A 27,983-nucleotide genomic window follows, 5' to 3' on the forward strand; every position below is an offset into this window, starting at 1 on the left:
TAAGTTTATCCCCCTTATTTTATTGAGATTCAACTTTACACACACATCACAGTTGGAAAACGACAAAAGACGATCGATAGCAAGCCGTGTCAACACAAGTATTGTGCAGTAGGCCAAAGTACCAAGGGAAGCAGGAGTCCTTCATCTCGTGGAAGTCATGGGCTAAACCATAAACCCACAGGTGATGGTGGACATAAAATGTACAAATAACAAATATTAGGATTGACATGTGCAACTACGTGCATGTACTGTACAACATTGAGGACTGCGCAGGTGCACAGCTCCTAAAAGACAGCAACAAGGTTAATACTTAATGCGAAGACTGAATCACATCGATGAATACGAATACGAACGTTCACTGTGCTCATTAGATTAATTTTCCTTCATGTTAATGGCACTTTAAACCCAATATTATACACAGGTAGGTTATACGAGTAGAACAAGTTAAATCAACAACTTTGCAAGCAATGCAGAAAGACCTCTATTCCCGCAATTCATCAATCTCAGTAAAGAGATTGACAGATTACAAAAGGGTTTTAATAACCGTACCATCTTAAGACCAAGATAACATATGAACTGAACAATGTGCTGCTTCTGTAGAATAGCCAGTATGTTTCCTGAAAGATGATCAGTAAAACGTTATTTGAGACATTTGAAAATACCATAGATAGACATACGAGTACCATATACATTATATATCATATACATTATTTCAGAAGTAGAGCAGGTCCACCAAACCCAAAAGACTGTATTTTGCAACAGTATGATTTTCTACCAATATACAGATCACCATCCTGAAACTAGTTCAAATGTACACGTAACATTTTTATTATTTTCCTTTTTATTTTATTATATAAATAATTTGATTATCAAACGTGTATAATAATCTACTTTGTAGATAATGAAATAGACCAACACGGCAAAGTGCTGGAAAATAAATTGTGAAATTCATAAATCCATGGGTGAGTAAAGAAAAAATGCTGGTATTGTGAACTTTTCTAAATCCACACATGGTGATATTATTAACCTGGCACATGAAAAACAAATATGGATAAAACATTACCTTCCCTTCTGTATATAAAATGTCCTTCATAAAAGCAGTAACACAAAAACATTCAAAGAAAATCAAAGTCAGGTTTCTGCTTTTCTAACCAATGTCTGTCAGCAGGGCATGACTGAGGGTTCAGAGGTCACTGACCAGTGGGTGTTTTCAAGATTACTTATTGTAACGCATATGGTAACATAAGGTACATGTGATTCTTGATGGCACATAGTTTTGGTTTATGGTAAATCTACCTTCCTCTCTCCCTCCTCACCAGATAGGCAAACAGCTCACATTCAAATGTTCTGTTTTCTGTTAATCTGGCAAAACACCCCCAAAAATGTTCTTATTTAATTGACAATTGTTTTAAACACATAAATTACACAAAATACAAAACATGTTTTAGCAGCTTACAGCGCAAAAACACAGACTCCACGGTTAAAGCATGTTTCCTTCACCTAACTTTAAACACAGATACAAAAAGAAGTCTCCAGTTAAAATCCATTCAATCTTGACTAAAAGATCATGATCACCAATACCTCTATGACAACAACAACATATTTCTGGCACTGTATGTGACCTTAAACCATATCCTTCAAAAGTATGTGGAAACACAAGTACTGCACATAAGGGACTACATAGGGGCTTGAATACCTACTGTAATTGCACTGTAACAAAGGCCAAACCAGTTAGTCCTGCTGTGCAACTTTACCCACTGTTCTTCAGCTCCTTATCAGTTCTTAACAATCAGGAAGGCGACGCATAGGGTATAGCGTTTGGCAACAACCCACCCGCTTGACACAGAGCAACTAAATGGCAACTGTCACGTTGTGCAAACACCTCCTCTAATCTTTTCAATTCATACGGAGCTCTCCTTGTTATTTCTCGACGCGTTACTCCCAACACTCCATTATCCCAGTCGAGTTTGTTGTTGTGTGGTTGGCTGTGTGTGTGTGTGCGTACAGTCCGGTGGTGGGTGGAGGAGAGTTAGTAGAGGGCGCTGTCGTTGTAGGAGCTAGAGCTAGGGAAGGTGGGGCAGGGTTTGTTCCAGGGCAGCGAGCCAGAATAGTCCGCTGTGGGAAGACTGAGAGTGCTGGCGCTCTTCAGCCTGTTCTTCAAGCCCCAGTTGAGGAAGGACATCTTCTTAGACACCTTCCGCACCCTGGGGTTCTTGTCGTCGTCGTCGAAGGCCAGGCAGATCATGGAGTAGGTCTTAGGGATCCCACCGCAGTAGGTGGCACTCTTGGTGGGCTGGAGGGAGGGAGAGGAGGAGGATGGAGTGGAGGAGGGAGAGGAGGAGAAGGGAGAGGAGGCGAGAGGAGGGAGAAGGGAGGAGAGGAGGAAGAAGGGGAGGAGGAGGAGGAGGGAGAGGAGAAAGAGGAGGAGGAGGGAGAGGAGAAGGAAGAGAAGGGGAGAGGGAGGAGGAGGAAGGAGAAGGGGAAAGGAGGAGGAAGAGGAGATGTAAAGGTCAGTTAAGGAAACCTGACACAGCTCAATAAGTAGCCTGTGCTGCAAGTCTAGATATCACTGCGGAGGATCATTCTGAACTGGTTGCTCAAGGATTACTCTGGGAGCTATGGTTTACTGTCCTGATGAGGAACAGATGGTCCTGTCACACATATGGTACAGCAATCTGCTTCGTGTGTGGAAGTTAAAGTGCGTTTTTTGTGGCTACATTGTGGCTAATATACAGTATATAGTCAAGACCAAAACAGGAAGAGAAACTCTTCAGTGAGAGAAGAATTTGTCAACACCCTGACAGAGTTAAAAGGGAAATCGGAGGGGCCAATAATAGGGAGGGCCCGCCAATCATAAGGAGGAGCCAATCAGAGAGAGGGGCCAATCAGACAGAGGGCCAATGAGGATGGGCTAATCAGGGGATGGCAGTAGAGCTTACCAATGCCATGCCGCTGTCCATCATGCTGACCACGCGGATGTCAATCCCTTCCTCGTCTACATCTTTCAGCAGACGCATCACCTCACTCACGCCCATCCACTTGCAGTCTGTGTCGCCCACGGCAACGATGTAGTCTCCCTCTTTCAGCCCGTCCGCCTGGGAAAGTACAGATAACCGTGAAGGTGGAGGGATAAGGTTAACGAGGTGCCCAAGAATACCGCCCCAACCCCCCCAGTGAAAAACATTCCCTGCTATCGCCGCACAAATATTTACAGTCAGGAGCTTATCTGAAGGCCAACAGATTCAGTCTCACCTCCATTCAAAACATCCCTGATGCAACCTTGAGTAAGATCAGTGGTACTGTGCAGTTCAGTACTGCAAACACAGAGGGCTAGGCTAATATCTTTCACACGCCGTTGAAAACACTTATTTTTAAGCAGAGGGCAAGATACGTGAAACAAAAACATGGTTGGAGGAGGGTGGAGGGAGCAAGTTTTTGTTGCTGGTTACAATGTTTCTCTGAATGGTACCTGATCAACCATGGGAACCGTGACTTTAAAATCAACAGGCAACTGAGTCTGTTTTATAACTTAATCCATGTCACCCCGCGGCTTTTATTCTGAAAAAAGGGCCAGGGCAAAGTCACATAAACTCAAAAGAAACGATCGATCTATCACAGTCTTAAAGTCATACAAGATTTGGAATGGCTTGAGAGTCCTGAGGGGGGAGGCTTTGCACAGCTCTGACAGCTCCTGATCCTTAGCTACAGACAGCCTGCTAAGCTTGATCAGAGCCTGTGCTTTGTTACTCTCCATTGATAAGCATTCAGAGTAAAAGAACTACAGACGCCGACGGCTCCAAAACTTTAATTCAATTACCCCGGACATCAAAAGAGGAGTTCTATCACAAAGTTCCGCTTCTCAGTAGAGCAACTTTATAGGAATCCATTTGTTTGGAAACGCTATGATGACTGTGCGCGATTAAAAAGTTCAGTTTAATTTAAAGTGCTTTCACATTGCCCCCAGGGCGCTGGCAAAGATCTGTTTGAAGTCAACTCTCTGGCTTACGGACCAGTAATGAAGACCCAATCATACTCTCAGAAGACTGCTACCCATTCTGTCAGAATGACTAAGGAAACTACTATTTAACAGTTGACCTTATGGAAACTTACCAGACGTCCTTAGTAAATATGTAAGGACAAAAAACGTGTTAAGGGCTATGGCAGCTCCTCTATACAATTCAGTTAGCCTTTCAACTCAATTGGTTAATCATTTGTGTATCACCTCTACGGTTAACCTAATGTGTGCGTCACCATAACTCCCCCCTATTGGGAGTGTGAAAGTGGGTTAGAACTCACGGCGGCTGGGCAGAGGGGGTCCAGGGACACCAGCTGTACAGGAGCTTCCCCCTTCAAGGTGAAGCCCAGGTCTCGATCCTCCAGACGCAGCCTGACGGGTCGCGGAGCTGTCCAGCGCTGCTTGGCAGAGAACACCGACAGGGGGCCCTGGACGGAACAGGAAGTGACACGGGATTCAGTAGGGTCACCCCGGCAACGGACACCCCCCCCCCCTCCCTGAACACTGGGTCCAACACCGTCAGAGAGGTTGTCGTGTAAAGATAGGCCCCGCAAAAGAACCTTAGAGAAGAACCTTAGAGTGGTCTTGACCCAAACACTGCCATTGTTAACGTGGCCACGGAATGCCTCACATTCATAATTTCCCACGGTCTTGATATGTGATGTATATTGGGAACGCTGCTGAGATAATGCGTATACGCTTGGATAATGTTTTGAAATTACAGGGTGGTTATTCCCAATTGAATTCAATGGACTTTCATCTAGCCATAACAATGTTGTGTGGTGTCTGAAGACAAGAGATCATTGTAAGGTTCTTAAGTTGAAGGCTGCATTCAAATCCTCTCTGACACGGTCTGAAACCTGCCCAGATTCAGCTCCCACTGGTAACGGGAATCAGATACCACCACATTAAGACTCTCAGATTAGACTCATTGTTCCAGATACAGAGGGACTACTTTGATGAAATCTTGGTTATATCACTAGCATTAACCAAGGCAAGACATCTGCGATACAAAAGCCTATGAATACATATTATATATCTATATTTATATATATATCTATTAGCATTCCTTAATGTGTTCTGGGAACTGAACAGACTGTTAATCTAAGAGTTGCTTTTAATTGTTGTTCAGTTTTGGTTTGTTAATTACTTGGTGGTAGTTGCCACTTTTGTAGGCTCTTTAATGGCCTGACCATGCTAAGTGATTAGACTCACACAAAGATGAGGTTGGCTTTCTGAACCTGACAGTAACCTTGACCACTCCCCACTGTCGTGTCCAGAAGCACAGCCCAAACATGGCCGACAGGTTTATCAGAGTGACTGGGGGTGTGTCGCCATGACGACAGGCACACCCGGTCACCTCCATAAATCTCGCAATCCCGGGAAACGTTTATAATTGCAAGTTTAACAGGCTCACAAACCAGATTTATGTTTCTGAGCAAGACCAAAATAAACTTAGAAGGAGCGCAAGGCAGTTTTGAAGAATTTTTTTTTCTCTCATGGTTAATGTTAGTAATGCCTTTGATGCCCCAAGGGGAGTTTCTAGAGAACTTTGTAGCACGATTCCAAGAAAGTTTACCTCAAGTTCATCTTAGTGCGACAAAGTTTTCCAGAATCAACTCTAGTTTACAGTATTCTAAACCAGCATAGGAGCTCGAGACAGTCCTAAGAAAGGGTTATCCCCCACCCCCCCAAAAAATAAAATAAAGATATCTTAAAAAGGCACATATTCTAGAGCTCTAATGCAGAGGTTTGAATACATCAAAAATAACATGGCTAAAGAAACAATGTTATGGAAAAATATTAGTAACCCACATACCAGTCTTTGGAAAAAGTCAGTGACTTTCACCTTTGTAGACATGGGCATTTCAATTTCTGACTTGTGTTCGGTTTTAGCTGTAGGGAAGGAGAAATAAGGTGTTATCTTTCTGTTTGTTACCACAACACTGTCAATGAGGTAATCTTTGTTGGCGTAGTAATACAGGATAAACTGCGTGACTGATGACTGCAAACAAGACATTACGCCTGGTGTACATTGAACTGCACAGGAAGAGTCATCTCAGGTGATTATCAAGCAGTCGGCGGTGAAAACCTTCTATAGGGTAGGCCTGTGATGATTTAATTTCCAGGCAAACACACACATCAACACAAAACAGCTGTTGCTGCTAACGAATGCTGATAGCCTATCTCGATTGACATTACGTGCTCTTAAGAGTCAAGACTAATGACGGAATTTATTTTCTCTTTTATGCAATAATTTACTTCCACCCTGTGACATCATTAAACACAACGATTAAACACTTCACATGTCAAATTTTGTAAAAAAAAGAAAAACGTTGTGACGGCAAAATGTCAACGGTCACTCACGGATGATGTCGGGTGCCTCCTGGTAATCCGTAAAGTCCTCCTCGGTGTCGTTCTCCTCAAACTTCCCCAGCGAACGCTTGTGACTGGCCTGTAGGATGTCGTGGAGGAGGTCCAGCTTGCGCAGGTTACGGCACAGGCTGTGGATTCTCAGGGCCTCCTCGTGCCCCATGATGGCCCTGCGCAGGTGGGCTTTACCTGGGGTCGGAGGAGAGCGTGACGGGGAGGGTCGGTAAAAGGTACCACGGGAAAACATCTACATTAAAACACAAGTATACCTGTACCTACTGTGTACCTGCATGTGATCTAATGTATTTACCATCTACCTGTACGTGATCTAATGTACCTACTGTATACATAAGAAAGTCATACCAAAAAAGGTGCTTCACTTAACATGAAGGTGTAAAGAAACAGGTGAAACCGTAAATGACCCCCTGGTGTGACTCTGTGCTCTGGGCATGAAGCGTGTTTCTCCTCACCTATGCGTCTGCGCTCAACCGTCTTCTTCAGGATGTCCAGCGGGGCGTGTCCCTCTGGCATGGAGTCGTACACCTGGGACAGAGCCTTCTCCTGCTGGTCCTCGTCATCACTGGAGTTCACTGCAGGCACAGATGGACTATTAGGATTCTTTTGTTTGTTTCACCTTTATCTAACCAGGCAAGTCATCAAGAACAATTTTTCATCAACAAAAGTGACATTCATGAGGTGGGGCTTACATTTACATTTAGTCATTTAGCAGACGCTCTTATCCAGAGCGACTTGCAGCAAGTACAGGGACATTCTCCCTGAGGCTAGTAGGGTGAAGTGCCTTGCCCAAGGACACAACGTCATGTGCACCAGCCGGGAATCGAACTGGCAACCTTCAGATTACTAGCCCGATGTTCTACCCGCTCAGCCACCTGACTCCCGTGGGGCTACCGTGCTGCCATTCCGAAGGTTGGTTAGCTCGTATACAGTGGATTGGTAAACTCTCTTTTGGAAGTCGCTTTGGATAAAAGCGTATGCTAAATGCATAATGGTAAATGTAATGTAAACTGGTATTCAAAATGTTGGTTCACCGGTAGGCAACAATATTTTATTTCGTAGCTTAATTCAGTGCAATCATTTGACAACACTTCACCTGACTGGGAGCTCAGTAGGCTTATCCTCCTCGTGTGCCATTCAGTTACAGCTAGCACCTTTACATAACCGCAGCCCTCCGTTCCATCTTGTTACCTTGTACCGGCTACAGCAGAGATAGGCTGAGATTTCCCTTATCGCTCTCCTAAATGGCAGTTGGCCGTGTTCTCTCAGCGAGAGGACAAGGGCGCTCATTGAAAGAGGCGAGGGAGGGTTGCACTGGCACTTCACAACTGCGTTACGTAACAGTGTTCTCATTAAACGGAAACTCTTCCCACCTCACGTCCCAACTACTGTCTAGCCCTCTGCTCCAGGGAGAACTTGAAAGTCCATTCAAAAACAGGCCCATGGAACCGGATATATTCACAGAGAGCGGGAAAGCAGAGATTAACTAAAAGGTCCTGCACTGTCAGTCAGTGTTATTACCCAAGAGCCATGAGGCAATTTACTATTCCCCTCTATATATAGCATTGAGAGAACACGATTGGCTGCATTGAGAGAACACGATTGGCTTACACTTACACTGGTGGTCCAATAGCGCGGTGGCTACAAAGTAGTGGGCCAATGAGCGGTAGTGGTTGGTCTTGACCTGGGCCATGGTGGACCAGAAGAAAGGCACGTTGTCTTTAATGGGGGTCTGGCTCATGGACTGGTGCACCTGCTCGTAGGTATCTCCAACCTGCAGGAGGGCAGAGAGGTAAGGTTACCATGGGTACATTACACATCGTCTTTAGGCGCTCTGGGGATACCTGAGACTCGAGTGGCATTTCTTCTGACGTTAACACTATTTCTTAATGGGGGCGCACTCTAAGCTGGAGGCTTTGAATGCACCGATAACCATCGACGAAGAAAATCCTTTGTAGGAATGCGACGGAACGGGACCAATTCAACCCTAGGTGACAGCAGCAGTTGTTACCAGTTGTTAACTGCGCAATTGACACAGTCATTTTAAAATTCACCCCCAAGGCCTTTATTAGTAGTAGTGAGTGTGATATGGTCCGTCAGTGACTCAGCGTGGCAGGTGTGTACAGGTGTGTACCTTGGCAGCCTCCTGGGCCATCTTCAGCAGGGAGAAGAACTCGTTGCGGATCCCCGGCAGAGCGATCTTCTCAAACAGGCACTCCTGAGCCTGGGCGAGCATCATCCGGATCAGCATACTGAGCATGGCAGGGCTCATGTCGTAGCCGGGGGTGTGTATGAACGTCTCTTTGAGGTGGGTCAGAGTCCCTGTGGAGGCGTGGGAGAGGAGGGAGGGCAGAGGCAAAAGATGGAGTTATGGTTAGTGCTTCCTAGTAAGTTTAGTGGGTTTTGAGTAGTCTAGGGTTAGCCTATGGCATCTGACTGGAGATCCAGAGGTTTAAATCCACCTGCGTACGTCACTTTGGATAAAAGCACTTTAACACATTTCTTCATTCTACATTTTCCTCATGGGGTATGTAGATTTAACAGCATAACCCTGGAGAACATCATCATCACAGCAGACCTTTACTGAGTTACAGCGCGCCAGAGGCCTTTAAAAGCTCACGGAAACATTAAAAATGGTCTTCAGCCGCATTGACTTCTGAGTTATTTGAAACAGAAGTTGGAGTTCTGCTAGAAGATGCCTCCCTTTTATATTGACGATTACAGCGCTGGCATAAAAGATGTACAAACATCTTAATAACAGACTGCTGTCCTCTGCACAGTGTATGTGGTTCTGTTCAAGATCATCTAGTCCTGCCATTTTCTTATCTTTCCCTCCACCTTCTCTTTCCGTATTATCCTGTTTCTCTGGCTTAAAGTCACTGAGTTCATGGTCTGTCTAACAAGAAACTGACTCTTGCACACAGTTGACATGATTGATTTGCACTCATCCGACGTGATTATAGGCTCTGCATGCCAGAGGTGGATTCCCACAAGAATATAAAAGGTCTTGTTTCTGTACAAGTATAAATTAGAACATGAGAGAGATCTTCCATCTCTTAGGGATAGCTGGAAGTGCTGTGCTGTTATTATAGTGTCAAACTCCACAAACTCAGCCAAAATATGATCAAGATCTGGCAAGCAGCGAAGCGAAGGCAAAAACAGGTCCAGGAGACACTGTGTTGGGTTTCTGCAGCGTTGTAAAGAGGCCATTTTCTTTCTCTCATCAAGATAAGAGGCACTTTTGTCGCAAAATACTGGAGCAGCAAGGTGTCACCTGGGTGGAACTGCATGGCCCCCTCCTCCCCTCATTGTGGTTGAGTGTCTTAAGCAACAATGGGGCAACTAGATGCTATAATGATCTAAGGTGCAGGTGTGGCTCAAGCCAGTCCAATCTAGTTTGAGAGCTATACGTTACTGAGCCTTACAGTATAGGCAGCCCTTCTCACAAGTCACACGGGAAGTTTAGCCAGAGGGCACCTGGCCCTTTTGTTGTTGTTGTTGCTTTCGGATTCTCGCTCTGTTTCCCTCGTTTACGGGCCTGAAACATAATTGTGACTTTTGGTTCACACAGCGAGCCGTGTTTGCAACAGGCGTTCACAACGCTCGTTTCCTGGAAACGCTGGCTGTCTGTCAGAGCCTGAGCGGAGCGAGCGGTGAATCACACTCCGCTGCACAGGTGAACGAGTCACTGTGAGAAACGTGAGGAGCTATGAAGAAGAGACGGCTGTAGACGCAAAGCTACACTAAAGCTACTTTTTTTTTTACAGGTCGTAACTACCTCTCTCCTGTACTAGTTAAACTTGCCATATCAAATCAAGAAAGTATGTGTCTATTACACTTCTTCTGATCATTGAACTGATGTCAGGGCTTTCTCCTGAGTAGGGAACTCCTGGATTGAACCAGGACTGAAACCAGGCCGTGGTTATGTCCGGTGTCGACGGATTTATCGACTCACCTGCAGCTTTCTGGAAGGCGGAAATGGCCTCCTTCAGGCCGGACTGTGTCTGGCGGTTGCAGCGCGTGCCGATCTGAGTGTAGAGGGCGCCCATGTTGAACAGAATGCTGGCCTTCTCCAGGGAGATGTTCTGCTGGCACGCTGGCACGCCCGTGAAGGAGTCGTACCTGCAGGCGGCAACACGGACGACTGTGAGAACGTGACTTTCACCTCGACTACGTCTTCTCGCTAACATGCCTTCTTATTAAGGCGGCTATCCACTTTTTTTTATTTTTTTTTAATGAAACTAATTTAAAATTAAACTAGTTTCATGCATTCTACGCAAGTATTTTTGGTTGTTTCGTCTTTAAACGACCCTGGTTAAACCATATCACTGCAGAGTCACGGCTGAATCGACTATGGGTCCTGAAGGGGGCAAGGTCAATTGGAACCTGGTGAGGTTCCCCCTTTGCTACACTGTATTCACTGGTCTTTGCTGGGTGTTTGATGAGGGGGAATGTACCATGTGAAGAAGATGCCCAGTTGGCGGGTGGGAGAGAAGAAACGACTCTCCAGCAATGGCAAGTGGCTGAAATACTTTGCAAGGAGTTCGATCCCTGCTTCGCTGCGACTGGGTGTGCGACAGGCCTGTTGAAGATGAATTAATCGTTAAGCGATAGGTGATATTTAAATGCAGTTTGACAGGAAGGAAAAAAATGAATCAAAGTTGACAGGTGTGTCATGCTGCATTACCTGTCGCAGGTCCATGAGGTCTGCAATTTCCTCCTCGAAGTTGGCACCGTCCTCACTGTAGTGCTCAAGAATGAAGTCCTACCAAAACAAACAGACTCATCGTCAAAAGGAGCTGCCCTCATCTAGTCTATTATAAGCTAAAAAAACCTCACACTTCCTCCAGCTAGGACAATTGAAATCAGACAGACAGGTTGAAAACAATACCTTGTCATTAGCATATTTTAAGGTGAGGGAATTTAACCTGCCTGTGAGTGACAGTCTGACAAACATGAACCACCAGGATCCCTATTACAAACGCTGTGCGGTACAAACGTGACACAGAGGTATTTGTGAACAATGGTTTTATTGGCTATCCACTGAGCTATTTTGTTTTCTGCATGAATTAAAAATATTGACCTAGTTTTGAAAGGTTTGGATGTTGTGTCATAGAACTGATAGTGGCAACTTGGGATAGATGGTCAAGGAGATATGTGGAGAGAAAGACAAATGTGGTTGCAAAACATTACCACGTACCTTAAACATGACCGAGAAGTCGACGTCTTTGGTTTCCTTTAGGCCCAGGGGAATGAGAGGGATATTTTCTGCCTCTCTGTAAGCAGATAAGGAGACAACAAATATTGAGAATTAAGGCCCATGTATTGTGTAGCTAGTGCAAAGGGGTCAGGGGGAGATGTACACGATAGAATTGTACTAGCCGAGGACGAACACCCTTTGACAAATGAAAATAAAAAGTTATTTATGGTCTATCCACCCAAACCAACCGCAAGGAGAGAACGCTCTGTTTGCTCTCTTGTGCAAAGTTTACACGGTAACCGTTTTCAGTTTCGGGGTTATCTTTAGGAATTGAAGAGATGCGTGTTGAAGACAAACATGGGCAGCCCTCAGCTAGCTCATAAGCTTCGGCCAAGTATTTTCACCTAGTCCACAACAGCGCCTGGCTGAAACATGAAACGAAGCCCTAGCCACAACTAACAGCAGAACACAGCTTGGACCATCATTAGCGGGCGACAATCCCCAGAGGTAATCAGTCAGTAAGGAAACAGCCCGATGTTGTATTTACTGCCTGCATCTGGTTCTGGTTTGTCCTTGTTGACAGATGGATAGCAGGGAGAGCTACGCTTTGGATAAAAGCGTCTGCTAAATGCATAAATGTACTTATCGGCAAAAGAGAGAGGAAATATCATCTGACAAATACATGGTCCAGATCAGAGTGGTTATGGAAAATGTCAAGCAAGCAAGTTGCGTAGGGAGGAAGAGAGATCTTTTTATTGAGTCATTAGTTTAGGTTTCTTCGTCCAAAATCCACCAAACTGGATTCCTTTGCAACGACACATCACCCAGTGAAAGAGTTGTAAACACACTGTATCTGCATTTGGACGTCTGCACACTAATTGCCATATTTTGGGCGGGGTTTCTACTTGTCCAACATCATTCCGGATTCAAAACTACAAGCGTTAGTTGATGCATATCGGTTTGTTTCATGCAAATACTTCCGACTCCTGTCCTACAGTCATGTATTTATTTATTGGCCTTCCTCCTCCTCCCTCTTTCATCTGGTTGCTCTGCTATGCCACCTCCCTCCCTCCTTAATTCCTTCGTTGGCTCTTGGTCTCCACTGTTTCGATGAAAAATGATGAGTGGGGGAGCGGGAGCAATGCAGGTGAAAAAACTTTGGGTCGGGAGAATTTTTGGGGGGAGTTGGAAAGCATTCAGAAATCTCAAGGTCAGTTCCCTTTTTCTAGCAATGCTAAGAGCCTCCATAGGTCAATTTCAGGTCTAGACTCCCCTTCTTTGGCAACATGTTGGTGATTCAGACAGAAAGCAGAGACTCTTTTACCACTGGCAAGAGCCTACACTGCCCACTTCTGTAAAAGCTGTTGACAATCCACACTGTTAAAGACATGGCCAGTTCATTTAACAAGTCTGTTTCATCAGCTACAGCCGGATATGCTATAAACATAGTGAAGTTTTATGCCTCGAGGACAGTTGAAAATCAGATCCCCTCCTGTTTTAGTGAGGCGGAAGAGGAGAGTGAGGGAGTAAAGACGCTCATTACTAGACAGACTGAGGTTCTCCATTCTTAACTCTGGATTGCAGCCCATTTTTTCGGAGAGCACTTGAGGCAAAGGCCGCTAAGGAACTAGCTAGCTAACCTTCATCGCTGAGTGCTTCTTCTTGTCTACCGCGTCTGGTCTTAATTAGACCATGAGACCGTTGTGCTGCTCGAGATAATGTGTTCTAATACTACCCTCATGAATTATTACTGCTTTTTTTATGTTGGGCTTAGAGTTTTTCCGGAAGTACCACATTATTAGCATGATTCATCGCGTCAAATACCTTTCGACATGGTTCAATTCGAGACAGCGTAAACAGCTAACGCTATCAATATTGTTATACTGTACCAAGTATACAGTATCGCCGTCCGTGATTTTCTTACTCATTACCTCATGATGAAACGAGCACGATCGAAGATAGCCAAAACAGACAAAAGAACACTGAACAAATGGGCGGGGGGGGGGGGGAAGCCAAGAAATGGAGAGGCAATCCTTTGTTCAGTAGTTCTTTAGCCAACTACAGAATGAGGTCATGTTTCAGGCAGGTAGAATGAGGCTATGCCTGTCATTGTGGGGTGCGAGGGTGAGTACATGCTTATGCTTTGTACAGTGTTTGCGTGAATACAACGTGATGGCTTGACACCTGTTTATAGACTGGCTCACGAGGGACTGCAGTCTCTCAAGGCCCTTTGGTATTCCCACACAGGCACACAATGGAGGCCATGTGACAGCAGTTTCAGCTGCTGTCATTGTTTCTGGATGGGGATGCTAGCGGTCTCAGGGTCCCTAAATGGACACTGATGGTGACGGCAAAGAAGAAAGAACCAGTGATATAAATTATAGGGATGGAGTTGGGATCAGAAAGAATGACTGTAAGGAGACTGGTAGAGCGGTTTCCCAAAGGTAAGGATTAGGTTAAAGACTTGAAGCAAGCGTTTTATGTCGGTCTAAGAGCCCATCTAAGAGTTGGGGGAAAAAGAATACAGCACTCATCTGATGTGTGGTGGTGGTTCAGAAAATAGTTATGTTACTCAACGAAAAGGAGATTGTGAACAACGTAAACAAAACATTGGATTAGTTTCAAATGCGCCAAATCCTCAGCACTGGTCTACTTGGACATTCACCAAGGGCTGTGCGGGAAGATCTGAAGTGGAGGTCTGCGCATGTGAGCTTGGTGATTTAGTTTGAATAAGGGCCATTGGCAGATCTTACCCCTACTCACAAAAACAATGTTGGGAACAACGAAAAGACAGAAAACCTAAGTAGGCCAACAGAGTATTAGGTATATCTCAGCGGTGAACTAATTGGCATTCAGAGGCAGAATCGGACGTGATATAAGCAGCGGGAAGGACGCCACGGTTTCAACTTTACGGAGGTTTAGAGGAACAGCGTGACTGCGTGTCTCCAGAGAGACTCTTCAGTGACGGTGCCATGGCTACCATCTGACCACTAATCAGGCGCTTGTGTTCCAAGTTGCCATGGTAAACATGGTGTCTATTGATGAAGTGTGTGGTTGCATACTGATAGCTGGCTTAGACAGGAAGGGTGAAGTGGCTCTTCAGCCATGCAGGATCACCTAGAAGGAACAACTGATGCGTGCTGCAAGGCCACAACTTACATTTCCATGATGCAAAACAAAACCATTTAGATTTCTTTAATTCATAAAAGTAAAGAAATTACCCCCCTAAAAAACATTTTGTGACGTTTTAATTGGTTTTGATTGGGCGTTGCTCTTTTCACATGTTTGGAATTGAATACAAGTTATGGGCTTCTTTCAAGTCCTCTTGAAATGCTAACTGTGAAACTGAATGTAGATATGCAGTAGGCTAAATGTTCCCGTTAATCTTGATGGCCTGCAAGGAACCACTCAACGTGACTGAAGCAAGTTTGCAACACCTGAAATCTGATTAGGGACTCGCTGCAATGAAAAACAACTTCTTGTATTCCATACAAGGAATACATCACGTATTCCTGTGTGTGACATGTGTCTACCTGCAGGTGAGTGTGTGTGTGTGTGTGTGTGAGGGCGGGGGTTGATTACTCATTTAGATCTAGAGCGTTCTAAGTAGGGCATGTTTGTCTCTCGCAACCAGCTTGTCCGGTTCTCTGTAAACTAGCCTCTAAGACTAAGGAGGTGTTGGTTCATCTCATTCTCGCCGTCTTTCTATTTATCTTCCTCTTTCCAGCCCCTCCTCCTTTCTGCTGCTACTCTGTCATCAGTCCATTGTGTTTGTGTTGAGCCCTCAAGAGTTGCTGTGGTGTGTCGCTCTAATCACAGCACGCCGAAAGCCCTCGCTGGTCTGGCATTCCATAGCGGTGTGTGTGTCTGTGTGTGTGTCTCTGCTGCAGCCTCTGCTAGTGTTTTCTTTTAAAACCATGCCAGATTTACTGTAGTCGCATATATATATATATACATATATACATACATATACATATACATATATACATATATATAATATATATATATATATATATATATATATATATATATATATCACAACGCACGGTTAAATCAGTGCTTCGTCCTCACAGAGAAGGAGTTCTCTGTTACTACCGGTTACAAGTCTGCAGGTCACGTGACTTTTCCCACTCTCAGGTCGTTCCTCAAGGGCATCGCTGTTAAACCACTCCAGCGCCGAGCCTTGTTATTCCAAAGTGCTCTGAGCACGTTCAGGGTGGAAAGGGTGGGGGTGGTTAAGGGAAATGATAGAACGAGGGGATCAGATGGCTGAGCGGTGAGTGAGTCGGGCTATTAATCAGAAGTTTGGAGGTTCGATTCCCGGCCGTAGCAAATGACGTTGTGTCCTTGGGCAAGGCACTTCACCCTACTTGCCTCGGGGAGAATGTCCCTGTACTTACTGTAAGTCGCTCTGGAAAAGAACTAAATGACTAAATGTAAATAAATGGGATGTTCTTACTGGACGTTCTGGTAGACTTCCACTGAGCTGTTGAGGCCCTCCAGCTCCTCCGTGAGCAGCTGCAGGTTGGAGTTCACGTAGCTCAGCTCCAGACCCACCATCTCACGCACCTTGTTGTTGGAGGTCGCCCTGGAAACGGCAGAGAACGGGAGCCAGGGAAGAGCAGAGGGCCCAGATGAAAGAGAGAGGAGAAGAAGGGTAATAAAAAAAAAAAAGGGGGGAGAGAGGAAAGACAAGCGAGAGAAGAGGTAAGTATTAGCATTAGCAAAACAAACTTTGACATTTAGCCCTGAACTGTCACAGCAAACAGACCCCCCCCCCCCTTGCCGAAGTCTCCCTGACAGGTCATAATGCGAACCCCCCCCACTGTCCCTAACACACACACACCCCTTCTTTCCCCTGCCACCCTGTCTCACACCACTCCTGTTTTCACCTGGACCATACACATGATGGCGTAACAAGGCGTAGCTAGAACCTCCCAACTCCCTGTCCAAAGCCCATCAGAAAAGTCCCATTCTGATGTCGACCTTGCCGGTAGTTCCCCTCATCAGCCCAGAGCGTTCACATTCTGAACATTTCATGAAAAGATGCTAGATTCCACGGCTGGCGGTGAAACATGGACTGAAAGTGATGTCTCAGCGGTCCACATTTCAACAGCTGCTTTGGAGACCTGCGTTTCTATCTGTACAGCTTGGGAAATCCCTTTCCCATGTCAGTGGAGCTGACATGTACTGTATTTAAACGTACTATACAGCAGGACCCCATGTGTCGGTTGTTTTGCGGATGTGTTGTGCAGTCAGACTCGAGAGAGGAGATTTGGATAAGGACTGACATTAGCATGACATTGTCCCTATTTGTGACACATCACAGTGTGTGTGCGTGTGTCAGAGTGTGTGTTTCTAACAAAGTTGGAGGAGATAAAGCCACCATTGTGCAATTCTCGGTCGAGGTATTTGTAGTCCACGGCTCACCTCCTGATTGGGCCCATCTAACAAAAGTATCCATTCCCAGAGCCGACCGTCTTCTGTACGAGTGTTTGGTGCTCTGAAGAAGCTTGAAAGGTAAACAAAGGAAGCAAGCGAGTCTGAACATGTTCCACAGCTGCAGAAACAAAACGCCTCGTAAATTTGGGTGAAAAACGAAGAAAAAAAAAAAACCTTTTCCACAGGTGGTTCTCGGGACAGAATTAGACTGCGGTACTTTTGCGGTCCAGGTCCAACCTTGCCAAGGAGTGACTTTTCCATTATAATGGCCAGCCATGATATTTTGACAGACAGTCCCACGGCTTATACCCTTAGCTTCAAAGTCCCGTAACCTGCAGTTAGCGTCACACACCTAACCAATGGTCTTTCATCTCTTACACCCACCCCACCTCCCAGCATCTTTTGTGTAAATCATCCTGGAGGCGACGTTAGGCAGTTGACCGATCTTTTGCCCAAAAAGCTTGACAAGTCGCCCCATCTTGGCAGGCAAGCTGGAGGACTGCCCTGCTATTAGATGTGAGGTGTGACATGCAGATGTCAAGACGGAAGCCTCTGGGGGTTTGTGAGTGATAGCAGGTTGTTATTTTGTAGATTGTATTGAGTTTGTGACCCGTGAGAACAAGATGGAACTATGGAGAGGAAAACTGGCGGGAGACTTTGTCAGATGATTTGACAAAAATCACATTGTGTCAACAAATTAAAAAAATAAAAGGGAAAATACAAAGACTTAAAAAGATCAATAAGTCAACTAAAACCTTTTAAGAAAATTCCTAAAATGGTTTCCCGAGTGAGTGGGAAATCAAGGCAAAGCTGAACGATTTCTGTCTCTCTTCAGGCCCTTGACTAGTCTGTGGTCAGTAAAAGTGCACGTTGGTAAGTGAAGAGATAAGAGGTCAAAGAGCAGGAGAAAGTGTGTGTGTGTGTGTGGGAGGGAAGGGTCATCATCATCTGGCTGCCTCGTTAAATCCCTCAGGTCAATATTTGCGGAGCCCGTAATGGGTTCTTAATAGTGATGGACACTTTGACTGCTCCTGGACAGGCCAAGACCAGCTGGTCTGACCACCAGGAACAAAGATGGACGACTTGATCTGAACTCAAACACACTGTGTGGCCTCTAAAGCACAGGGGATCCAATACAGAATGAGAGGAAATAGAGCGAGAGAGAAAGAGGAATACAAAGTAGAAGACAAAAAGAGAGAGGAGAAAGAGTGTGGGAGAGAGAGAGAGAGAGAGAGAGAGAGAGAGAGAGAGAGAGAGAGAGAGAGAGAGAGAGAGAGAGAGAGAGAAGGTACAACAGTAAAGTGTACACACACACACCCTGACAGCTTGCTCTCCACTAATCAGACGATACCCTCACTTGATGGACCCCCACGCTGACCCAAAGGTCCAGATCAGAAGACAGATACCCACTCCAGAGTCGCCCCTCGCGGCTCCGGGGCCACGGCCCAGAAGGCCGTGCGCCCGCCGTCCTCTCAGAGGCCTCCCTGTACCCGTCCCCTCCGTCTCTAATTGGTCATCGGCGAGGCCAGGGAACGTTTGTCACCAGAGCAGAACGGTCAGTACAAAAGCTGTTTAGGGTCAGTAAATCACCTAGAGTATGTGCTTCCCTTCAGTGGCGAGCGACAAAGAATCGGCTCCATCTCCCGATCCACCCCCACCCCTCCTCCCCCTCCCTTCCTCCCCCCCTTTCCTCTCCCCCTTCCTCTCTCCATCCCTCTATCTGCCCCTCTCTCTCTCAAACCGCATGGCCTCCCCATTCGCTTGGGTTCTTGCTTTTTTTTTGGTGCTTTTTCAACCATTTTCTTTTCAAAGAGGTGGTCGTCAAGTATCCTTCATGGGAACCGTTCATGACGAGGGAATGCGAAAGAAAGACTGAGGCCAAGAGGGACAGGAATGAACCCACTCAAGATATACTGTAAAGCATGTATGTATACATGTCTATATCCACACTTTTTATCTAGTAATACTTTATCAAACCACTGTTTCCTTCGAATCTGCATTTATTTTTCAGTTTTGCAATTGAGGAAATCTATTTTTATTTATTTTTTTGTAGCTAGTGGATGATTGTCAGTGAGGTTAGCTTGAACAGACCGGTCTGGTCTGGATGTATTGAGTCACTTCCGACTAAAACAAGACTGGGGCTGAGGAATGAGGAGCCATTCAAAGCACCTGACTCATATCGAGAGGGAAGGGGGGGGGGAGAAAGCGAGAGAGAGAGAGAGCGAGAGACAGAGAAAGGGGGTGAAAGAAAAAAACAAAGAAATAGAGAGTGAAGCAAAGTAAAAGAAAAAAAAAAAGCAAGGTGAGCCAAGTCAAAAGCGGCTTACTAAAGTGGGCGGGGACTTCAAGAATCTGCTGCACTTTGTCAAACAGGTCACCTTTGTAGTTCACCTGCTTCTCTGCCTTTGACCAGATATGCTTTCATGAACATTCCACCGGTGCACCAAGGTAAAACACAAGATTATTCTCTGTACTGAAGATACTCAGACCCGCAACACAAAAATCCCTAGGCTGGTTCCCAGGTAATGGAGCTAGTTTGTCTTTTTAACTTTTTGTTATTTCCATTTAGAAAACGAAATAAACTTTGTAAGGAATACAAAATACCTGAAACTCAAAAAACACTGTTTCCTCCCTGTGCTGCAGATGTGTTGGCAGAAACACACACACACACAGCGCAAACCACCATCCCAGACCAGCAGAGCGTTGGGCTGGGGCAGTGAAATACTGCGAGGAATGCTCTGTCTTTGAAGCCTGACAGCTGACCCAGCCTCAGGCTCTGATAGGCCTAATCAAAGTCAGATAGAGGAGAGAGCTTTCCACCGCTCTCCAGCAAAGACTAGGGATTCTTCACTTACCCCACACAAAGGTTAACACACACAGAGACAGACCATGGCCAAACATGGGAGGAGGAAATGAGAGGTGGTTACTAAATTAAAAAGTGCACAGATGTAAAGATGTACGACCTTTACTTCTGTCTAGTTTGATCATGTTGTAAACTCAAAATTGCGACACACATACCCTGAATCTCCCGAGATGGATTATGTACCGGACACTTTTATTTTTTCTTATTTTCTTTTGTTTATTAAATACAAAAAGAAATTCCGAAAATTCAGTGCATGTGCAGCGGAAATAAGAAAGATATGGATGTGGCCTTTTTTGGCCTCTTGGGCTATTGACTTTTGAACGTGTGTGTGTGTGTGTGTGTGTTTGTTTGTGTGTTTGTGTGTGTTGCAATCAGTAACAAGTTTAACTTTCCATCCCTCCTAGCCCCCAGGCTAAGGTATGCAACCCAGAGGACTGCGCCGAGTTGGACCCACTTAATACTCTTCTTGTGTCTCACACTAAACATTTACCTGTCCACATTGTGAAATACTGTGGGCAAATCTGTCAACCACCGGCTAAGCCGGTTTTGGTTAGCGACTTCTTCCTGTTTCCATAGTGATCTATAAAGAGCGAGCCTGTCAGCTAAACTGATTTGAATATAGCAGAAGGTGGAAACAAATGAACGTGTCACCTTCAAGGATATCCATGGCGTGAAGAGGACTGAATTGCCCTCTTGTTGCTAAATACAAATTATCATCTCAGTTCACGCAAATGAAAAGTAAAAAAAGTCACAAACAGTTGGTCCCAGGGAATGTTTGGACGTGCTGGATGCGTATTAAGATAAAAGGTAGACACACAAGACATGTCTGGGAGTCTAGACGGAAGTCTGCGGACAGAGTCTGGCCCTTTTTTAGTGACAGACTAAGTCTAGTAGGATTAGGACTTGGTTTCCCCACTCTCCTTCACCCCTTGATCCATAATTTGTCTGGGTTTTGGTCGGAGCAAAGGAGCGAAAATCCAAATCTCTTTAAATGAGCCATTAATAAGAAGGAGCATAGTGAGCATTCTGAATAGTGAGTTCAGAATTACAATGGGCCACTATACAGTAGCTTGAGTGTTCCTGTCAAACAGGCGATTGAATGTAATTTGGGGTAGGGTCTACTTTGAAGCCTGCTTTAAACGGGGGGGGGGGGGGGGGGGGGGGGGGGAAGAAAAAAAAACTTCAGACGACACAGCTAAATCAAATCTTGGCTTATGAAGGGAGTCTTAGAGACTGGTAAAGGCCAAGAAGTTCATGTAGTTTCCTCAAAGTCTAACAATTTCCCCTCACTGTTTTACTAAGGTAGCTCAGCCCTCAGGTCAACCAGCCTACAGAGGGGGCGCTTTAATACAGACAGCTCTTATGACTTTATCTGATGTTAGCGCTGCTTTCAGTCTTTAGATTCTTAGCTTTGGCTAGACACTGCTGGCTAGCCAAACATCCCCATATTCCATAACCCAACCTCATCCTGGCCTCGGCCCCAGCCCCCAGCCCCCAGCCCTGGCTCCAGCCCCGGCCCTGGCCCCAGCCCCGGCCCCAACCCCCAGCCCTGGCCTCAGCCCCAGCCCCAGCCCCAGCCATAATGACCTGCATGCATGCACACCCCTGCCTGTTCTCATGGGTTCCTCCCAGCTCTCTGAGAGCGAAGCCAAACCAAGGAACCACAATTGGAGGAGAACGAGAGCAAGCAAATGTGTACTAAGCAGGAGGGGAAAGGGGCGACTGGGCAATCCACCCTGTAAAAACCACTGCCTGCTGTGTCGCACTTCCATACAGACCACTGGAGCTGCTGCAGCCTTGACGTCAACAGAGCTGTCACACACACACAGGCCCAGAGAGCTCATGCCCTAACCCGGGTGCCATGGCAACTGACAACACTCTAAACAGTTGATCACCGGAGACGCTGATAAGGCAGGTGGTTCGGTTCCCTGTGTTTATTGTGCCTGGATTTAGGAGGCGCAGATGCGCACAGGAGGGAGGAACAAAAAAAGATGTCTCTTTACCACAATGTTATTGTCTGCCTTGCGGCTGTAAACTATTTTCTGAGACGTCAGCCGCTAATAAATCGGGGCTGAAGGCTGCTGGCTTGACACGGCACGATCAGTCAGACCAGGGACAGTCAAAGGACGGCCAGTCTGACTAGCATCCAGGCTGCCGGAGGAAAGAAGTGGAGGGTTGTTAAATCAGCCTGGGGGCAGCAGGTCCTTTTCTTCCCTCTCTTAAAAGCACGGGAACTGATGTGAAGATATGTTCAGAAATGTCCCGACTAAAAACCTGAACAACATTCGCATTCCAAGTAAATGTAAAGTTTACCTTCTTTGACACGTGTTATTTCACCTATTCACAACTCAGCACAAGGATTTAACAGGATTGTTCATCCAGCATCACCAATAAAAACATTCGCAGGAAGACTACACACACCTTCACAAACAAACAAGCTCAGCCGACTAGTGTCTGTCATACAAGTCTACTCTCAACAATAACAAAGATCTCTGAGCGTCCTGTCAAAGTGTTGCTCCTTTTGTTTGGTCACAAGAAGCCTCAAGTCACGTCTGGAACTTTGCTGTCAACTTTGAGACAGTGAGAGCAAGACAACAACAGCTCAACTTAGTTTGACAGGAGTTTCAAACACAAGTCACCGAAGACGACATAACTGTCTAATCCTCACAAACGCCCCTCTTCTGCATGAATGGGTAGAGTGTGAGTACATTGGATTACGGACTAGCTCTTATGTAACAGGTAGAGAAAGAGAGAGATGGAGAGACATAGAGAAGACATGGAGAGTGACACAAAGACAGAGGGTGTGAGAGAGAGAGCGAGATAGAGAAAGAGGACTACAAAGTAGAAGACAAAGAGAGAGAGAGAGAGAGAGAGCGAGATAGAGAAAGAGGACTACAAAGTAGAAGACAAAGAGAGAGAGAGAGAGAGCGAGATAGAGGACTACAAAGTAGAAGAGAGAGAGCGAGAGAGCGAGAGAGAGAGAGAACATACCTCAGCAGGTTCTCTGCCCCAGCTCTCATCCTCATCTGCTTGATGATCTGCTGGTTAAGACCCGCCCGCTGGTTCTGCAGCTTACTGCGTCCCGTCTGGGCAAAGGGGTTGCAACCCTATGGAGAGATCACAGAGCAAAACATCACAACCTGAACAGACCTACAGGGACCAAGGCTGGATCTACCATATGAGCAACCGGGGCACGTGCCCAGGATGGGAGAATTGGGGGGGGGGGGGGTAGACATACATAAAGAGGTTACACAAGCTCTTTGGGGTACTAATCTGGCCCCGACAGGCACTCCAAATCGTTGTTTTTTTTGACGACAGCGTGGACATAAATTGTGTTAGTGTCCGTAAATTGTTAGCTAATCTGTTAGTATTCTTTCCTGCGGTCAGCATTGATGGGTTACTCAGTGTGCCAACTCCTCACCTCATTGAGAGCTGACGCTGATCATTTACAGATTTACTTGTAGACATTCAGAACATGTTGGGTATCACTGTCATTAGGAACAAGGCAAACTGTTCCTGATCTCCTCCTCCTCCCCCCCCCCCCCATCTCTCTCCCGCACCCTCGTCGGACTGTTCCTGAACTATCAGAGCAACGCTGCCCAGCTTATGTCAACAAACAGAGACGGAGATATAGCAACATGCATAGACGTCATTTCTGAATGTGTGACTCAGGCAGGGCTGGATGTCAGGCATAGGTGTGCCCTGTACAGAACGTCCACTTAGGGGGGGGGGGGGGCATGATGATAACCAGCAAGTCATACCGTCATAGACTGCTGTTGTTACACCACCTGGGGTCTATGCCAACCATTGTAAGCATTCTTGGGTGGTGAGGTCATGGGAAATGGTCAGTTGGGTATAGCATTTACACAGTGTATCAGTGACTTAAAAATAGATCATAAAATGTGTTATCAGCTTGTTTTTCTTATTATTTTGTTGTATCTTTCCCACAGATTGTCTTTTCGTCAGCTCAAAACTCAACACGACACGTTTATATTTATAATTTCAACCATACCAATTCCCATAGACAAACATCTCAACACACATAATGACTTTACAATCAAACATAACAGCGTTGTTAATCACTCAGTTACCCATGACATAAAGGGGTGTGCCTTGGCAGGGTGAAACTGATGAAAAAGGAGAGATCATTATGCAGATAACAAAGACGCAATGACTGAGCACTAACACATGCTTGAAGAGGGTGTGGTCAACTATGTAAATAGACTACTTACATCACAGAGGGCAGGTAAGGTCTCTCTCAGGTGTTGTTTGTGAGAATGACGTCATCATTGTGATAACGATCACAATGTCGGGTAATGATATTACCCAACAAGAACGTTTCAGCAGCAATATAAAATTGATCAAATCGATTGTCTTGACTTAGGCCTCTTTTGAGTGCACTGTGTGACATGCAGTGATCAGCGATGACACTTGTCACTTTGTGCTTCATTCCCTAGAGGGAAGTTGTGAATCCTATCTGGTGCCAAACAAAGTAGCCAGTGTGTGTGTGTGTGTGTGTGTGTGTGTGTGTGTGTGTGTGTGTGTGTGTGTGTGTGCACCATGTCACTTTGAAACCATGGCCATCACAAGTTATTTCCCAGCAAAGCTCTACAGCTAACCTAAACCTTGCCGCGACCCTCAAGGTGATGACTTAGCCTAGCATTAGCCACAGAAAGGACCAGTAACACGTTTCCTGGTTGCTCCCAGTCAAAGATCCAGACAAGGGTCTTCAGAAACCCTGAACAAACTGCCTACACCCCTTTGTACTTTAAACCGCACACAGACAAGACAACGTAGCGTAATTGGCAATCCCCTCGACAGGACACAGGCCTTGCAGCAAACCCCTCGACAGGACACAGGCCTTGCAGCAAACCCCTCGACAGGACACAGGCCTTGCAGCAAACCCCTCGACAGGACACAGGCCTTGCAGCAAACCCCTCGACAGGACACAGGCCTTGCAGCAAACCCCTCGACAGGACACAGGCCTTGCAGCAAACCCCTCGACAGGACACAGGCCTTGCAGCAAACCCCTCGACAGGACACAGGCCTTGCAGCAAACCCCTCGACAGGACACAGGCCTTGCAGCAAACCCCTCGACAGGACACAGGCCCTGCAGCAAACCCCTCGACAGGACACAGGCCTTGCAGCAAAGCCCTCGACAGGACACAGGCCCTGCAGCATACCCCTCGACAGGACACAGGCCCTGCAGCAAAGCCCTCGACAGGACACAGGCCCTGCAGCAAACCCCTCGACAGGACACAGGCCTTGCAGCAAAGCCCTCGACAGGACACAGGCCCTGCAGCATACCCCTCGACAGGACACAGGCCCTGCAGCAAAGCCCTCGACAGGACACAGGCCCTGCAGCATACCCCTCGACAGGACACAGGCCCTGCAGCAAAGCCCTCGACAGGACACAGGCCCTGCAGCAAACCCCTCGACAGGACACAGGCCTTGCAGCAAACCCCTCGACAGGACACAGGCCCTGCAGCAAAGCCCTCGACAGGACACAGGCCCTGCAGTTTGATCTAGTAATTAGTTTCAAATACTGCAAGTCCCGGCACAGATTGCTACCTCTCTTCTGTTTTCTTTTCAGCTGAATGGGTTGGTGAACTTGTTGCGTAACTGTATCTGTTCATAAAGAACATGCATGGAGAGGTGGTTTGTGGGATATGCCCTGGCAAGTTACAAAAGGGCTGATTAGGTGGCAAGAAGCCAGGGCCTCTTCCCCCCCTCCACCCATGAGCATGTTTGCACTGTTCAAATTCCCTGTTTCCATAACAATCTCACAAAGATGAAATTAATCCATTCTTGGATATGAAAAAAAACAACTTTAAAAACGTTTTTACCTTTGCAATATAAACCCATCAGGGGGTAGTTTTACAGTATTTCCGACTAAAAACAGATAGCAGAAGCAAACTCGGTCGCAAGCCAGGACACATGTTGTCAATTTGTTTCTGTGGCTTGGGTCTGTGACAACCACCGGGCAGATGCTACGTCAATGGGATAAAAAAGCTGGAGTCAGTCTGGTTGAGAAGCAAAGAGAAACATGCAGATTCGGCCTCTTATTTCCATCTCGCGGTTATACTACCTCTCGCGGCCAATTGGCTACCAAATAAAAATGATTCAGGAAAACGGCCGAAGCTTGGGAAAGCTTCATCAAAACCGCTACATCTCGCAGGATCATCTATCAGCCCAGAGCACGTCTCGCTTGTAGAGAGCAGGCTTGTAAATCAGTGAGCTCATTTTCACCAGAAAGGGAGGGCTTCACTTTAGCTAAAATTCCACCAAAGCTAACCAAACACAGTTTCAAAATCACAAAATCTCTTTACCTTGGGGAAATCCTGAGCAGTAATGTAAGTCACATTGGCCTAGTGGTTCATTGAAATTATGGGGATCAAATGGCTGAGCGGTTAGAGAGTCGGACTATTAATCAGAAGGTTGTTGGTTCGATTCCCAGCCGTGCCAAATGACATTGTGTCCTTGGGAAAGGCACTTCACCCTACTTGCCTCGGGGGGAATGTCCCTGTACTTACTGTAAGTCGCTCTGAATAGGAGCGTCTGCTAAATTACTAAATGTAAATTATGCAAGCTTTGGGGCCCTGAGATAATTTCTGTTGGTTTAAAATTTGACAATATTGTGCAGAAATACAACTGAACGTTTTCAGACTAAGAGAGACAAGATAACAGGGCGCATGAGAGACAGAGCGACAGAGAGAAAGGTGTAATGGTCAGACTGTCATCAACAGACACATAACTGGCACCCGTTGACTTTTTTATATACACACAGGAAGTTCCTCACAAAGACCGAAGCCAGACACAGTTCACATGAAGAATTGTGGGTCTTGACCCAAACAATGGGCCTTTTCAGGACCCCATCTAAACATGGTTGACTATGAAAACACTCGGGTGCCCGAACAAATGTGTGGCAGTGCAAGTCCAGTTCCTGAAAACAGCGGCACACAGAACACATATTTGCTGGATGTTCATGGAACAGCAGTCAAGTTTGTTTCCCAGAGGGAGTTGCTTGTAAAATCAATTTAAATTTAAGTGAGAATGTTTGGACAAATAGGCTGTGTATACAAAACTAGGTTACTTAGAAAATAAACTAGTGTACATGATGACATGAGGACTATACTACTTACTTTCAAAGGGCCAATACCATGGCAACACATGTTGCAGTCTATAAAGCAACAAGACTGGCCATACCTTCCATAAACTGAGACTACTTGTAAAGCAATTCTATTTATTATAAAACTAACTATGGATTTATCATCCAGAACTTTCTGTCAGCAACCCACCTCCATTCTACTACCCAGCCCAGACACACCTCAAAGCATATCCTTCTAGCATTCCACAAATACCCAATGTAAAGCTGCCTGGACAAGAGGCTATCACGCTACCCCCACGATAACCAACACCTGAAACTGACAGGTGTCTTAAAAATAACCGTCCGTGGTTTAACTTGTCAGTGACACACACGAATCGATATAAAGCAATGTTCTTGATTAATTAGTCTTTACTGTTATAACGAGTTCAAATAATGTGTGTTTTACTTAAGATCCGGTGAAAATTTAGTAGGCTTGTGTTGATCATGGAATTGAAATAAATCATGCGAATATCCAACATTGTTTTACTGACACAAACAGTTATAGCCTATGCTCGTGTTAAAATAAGACTTTGCTGTTTTGGCAACAAACCACTGAGTTGAAAAAAAAGGGAAATAATTGTGCTACAATTAATATCAGCTGCGGTTTTAGTTAAGAACAATCTAGGAATCGGTTACAATAGTTTAACAGAAGAAATATAAAACGATGTTAATTATTTCTCGCATCCTGCTGGGCATTGCGTTTGAGGTCATTCACAAAGTTCATCTTTCACTCACCTTTTTAAAATAGCCATTCTCGCCGTTTCGGCCATTGATTTGATTCGGTAAAATAGCGTCCGTCATTCTGAAGTTTCAAACACAGCTCAAGCTTGGAAGAAACTCAGGCAAACGAAGGCTGGCGAATAGCCTGTTGTGCAACAGGTGTGTTTTTCCCTGGTAATATCAACTCAGTCACTACCCGTGGCGCTCA

At 45.7% G+C, this 27,983-nt stretch overlaps 1 protein-coding gene across 2 annotated transcripts; it reads right to left on the reverse strand.

Annotated features, from left to right (window-relative positions):
- rhpn2 (rhophilin, Rho GTPase binding protein 2) lies at positions 1 to 27,979 on the reverse strand. 2 transcript variants are annotated; one of them, XM_084682891.1, is made up of 15 exons: positions 27,791 to 27,979; positions 22,900 to 23,015; positions 16,063 to 16,191; positions 11,604 to 11,679; positions 11,091 to 11,168; positions 10,861 to 10,985; positions 10,359 to 10,525; positions 8,538 to 8,725; positions 8,021 to 8,177; positions 6,859 to 6,978; positions 6,383 to 6,577; positions 5,835 to 5,911; positions 4,297 to 4,443; positions 2,940 to 3,095; positions 1 to 2,293 (listed from the first exon to the last, which is right to left on the reverse strand). In XM_084682891.1, the coding sequence occupies exons 1-15, from the start codon at positions 27,854 to 27,856 to the stop codon at positions 2,030 to 2,032; spliced, it is 2,061 nt and encodes a 686-aa protein (XP_084539017.1). In that variant the 5' UTR covers positions 27,857 to 27,979; the 3' UTR covers positions 1 to 2,029. The 2 variants fall into 2 exon arrangements, with proteins under 2 accessions (XP_084539017.1, XP_084539016.1); XM_084682890.1 differs by having other exon boundaries at positions 8,015 to 8,177.
- Positions 27,980 to 27,983: the final 4 nt, after the last annotated feature.

This window comes from Hypomesus nipponensis, chromosome 19, assembly GCF_054491055.1.
Source record: "Hypomesus nipponensis isolate SF chromosome 19, ASM5449105v1, whole genome shotgun sequence".
In the NCBI taxonomy this organism is placed as follows: domain Eukaryota; kingdom Metazoa; phylum Chordata; class Actinopteri; order Osmeriformes; family Osmeridae; genus Hypomesus; species Hypomesus nipponensis.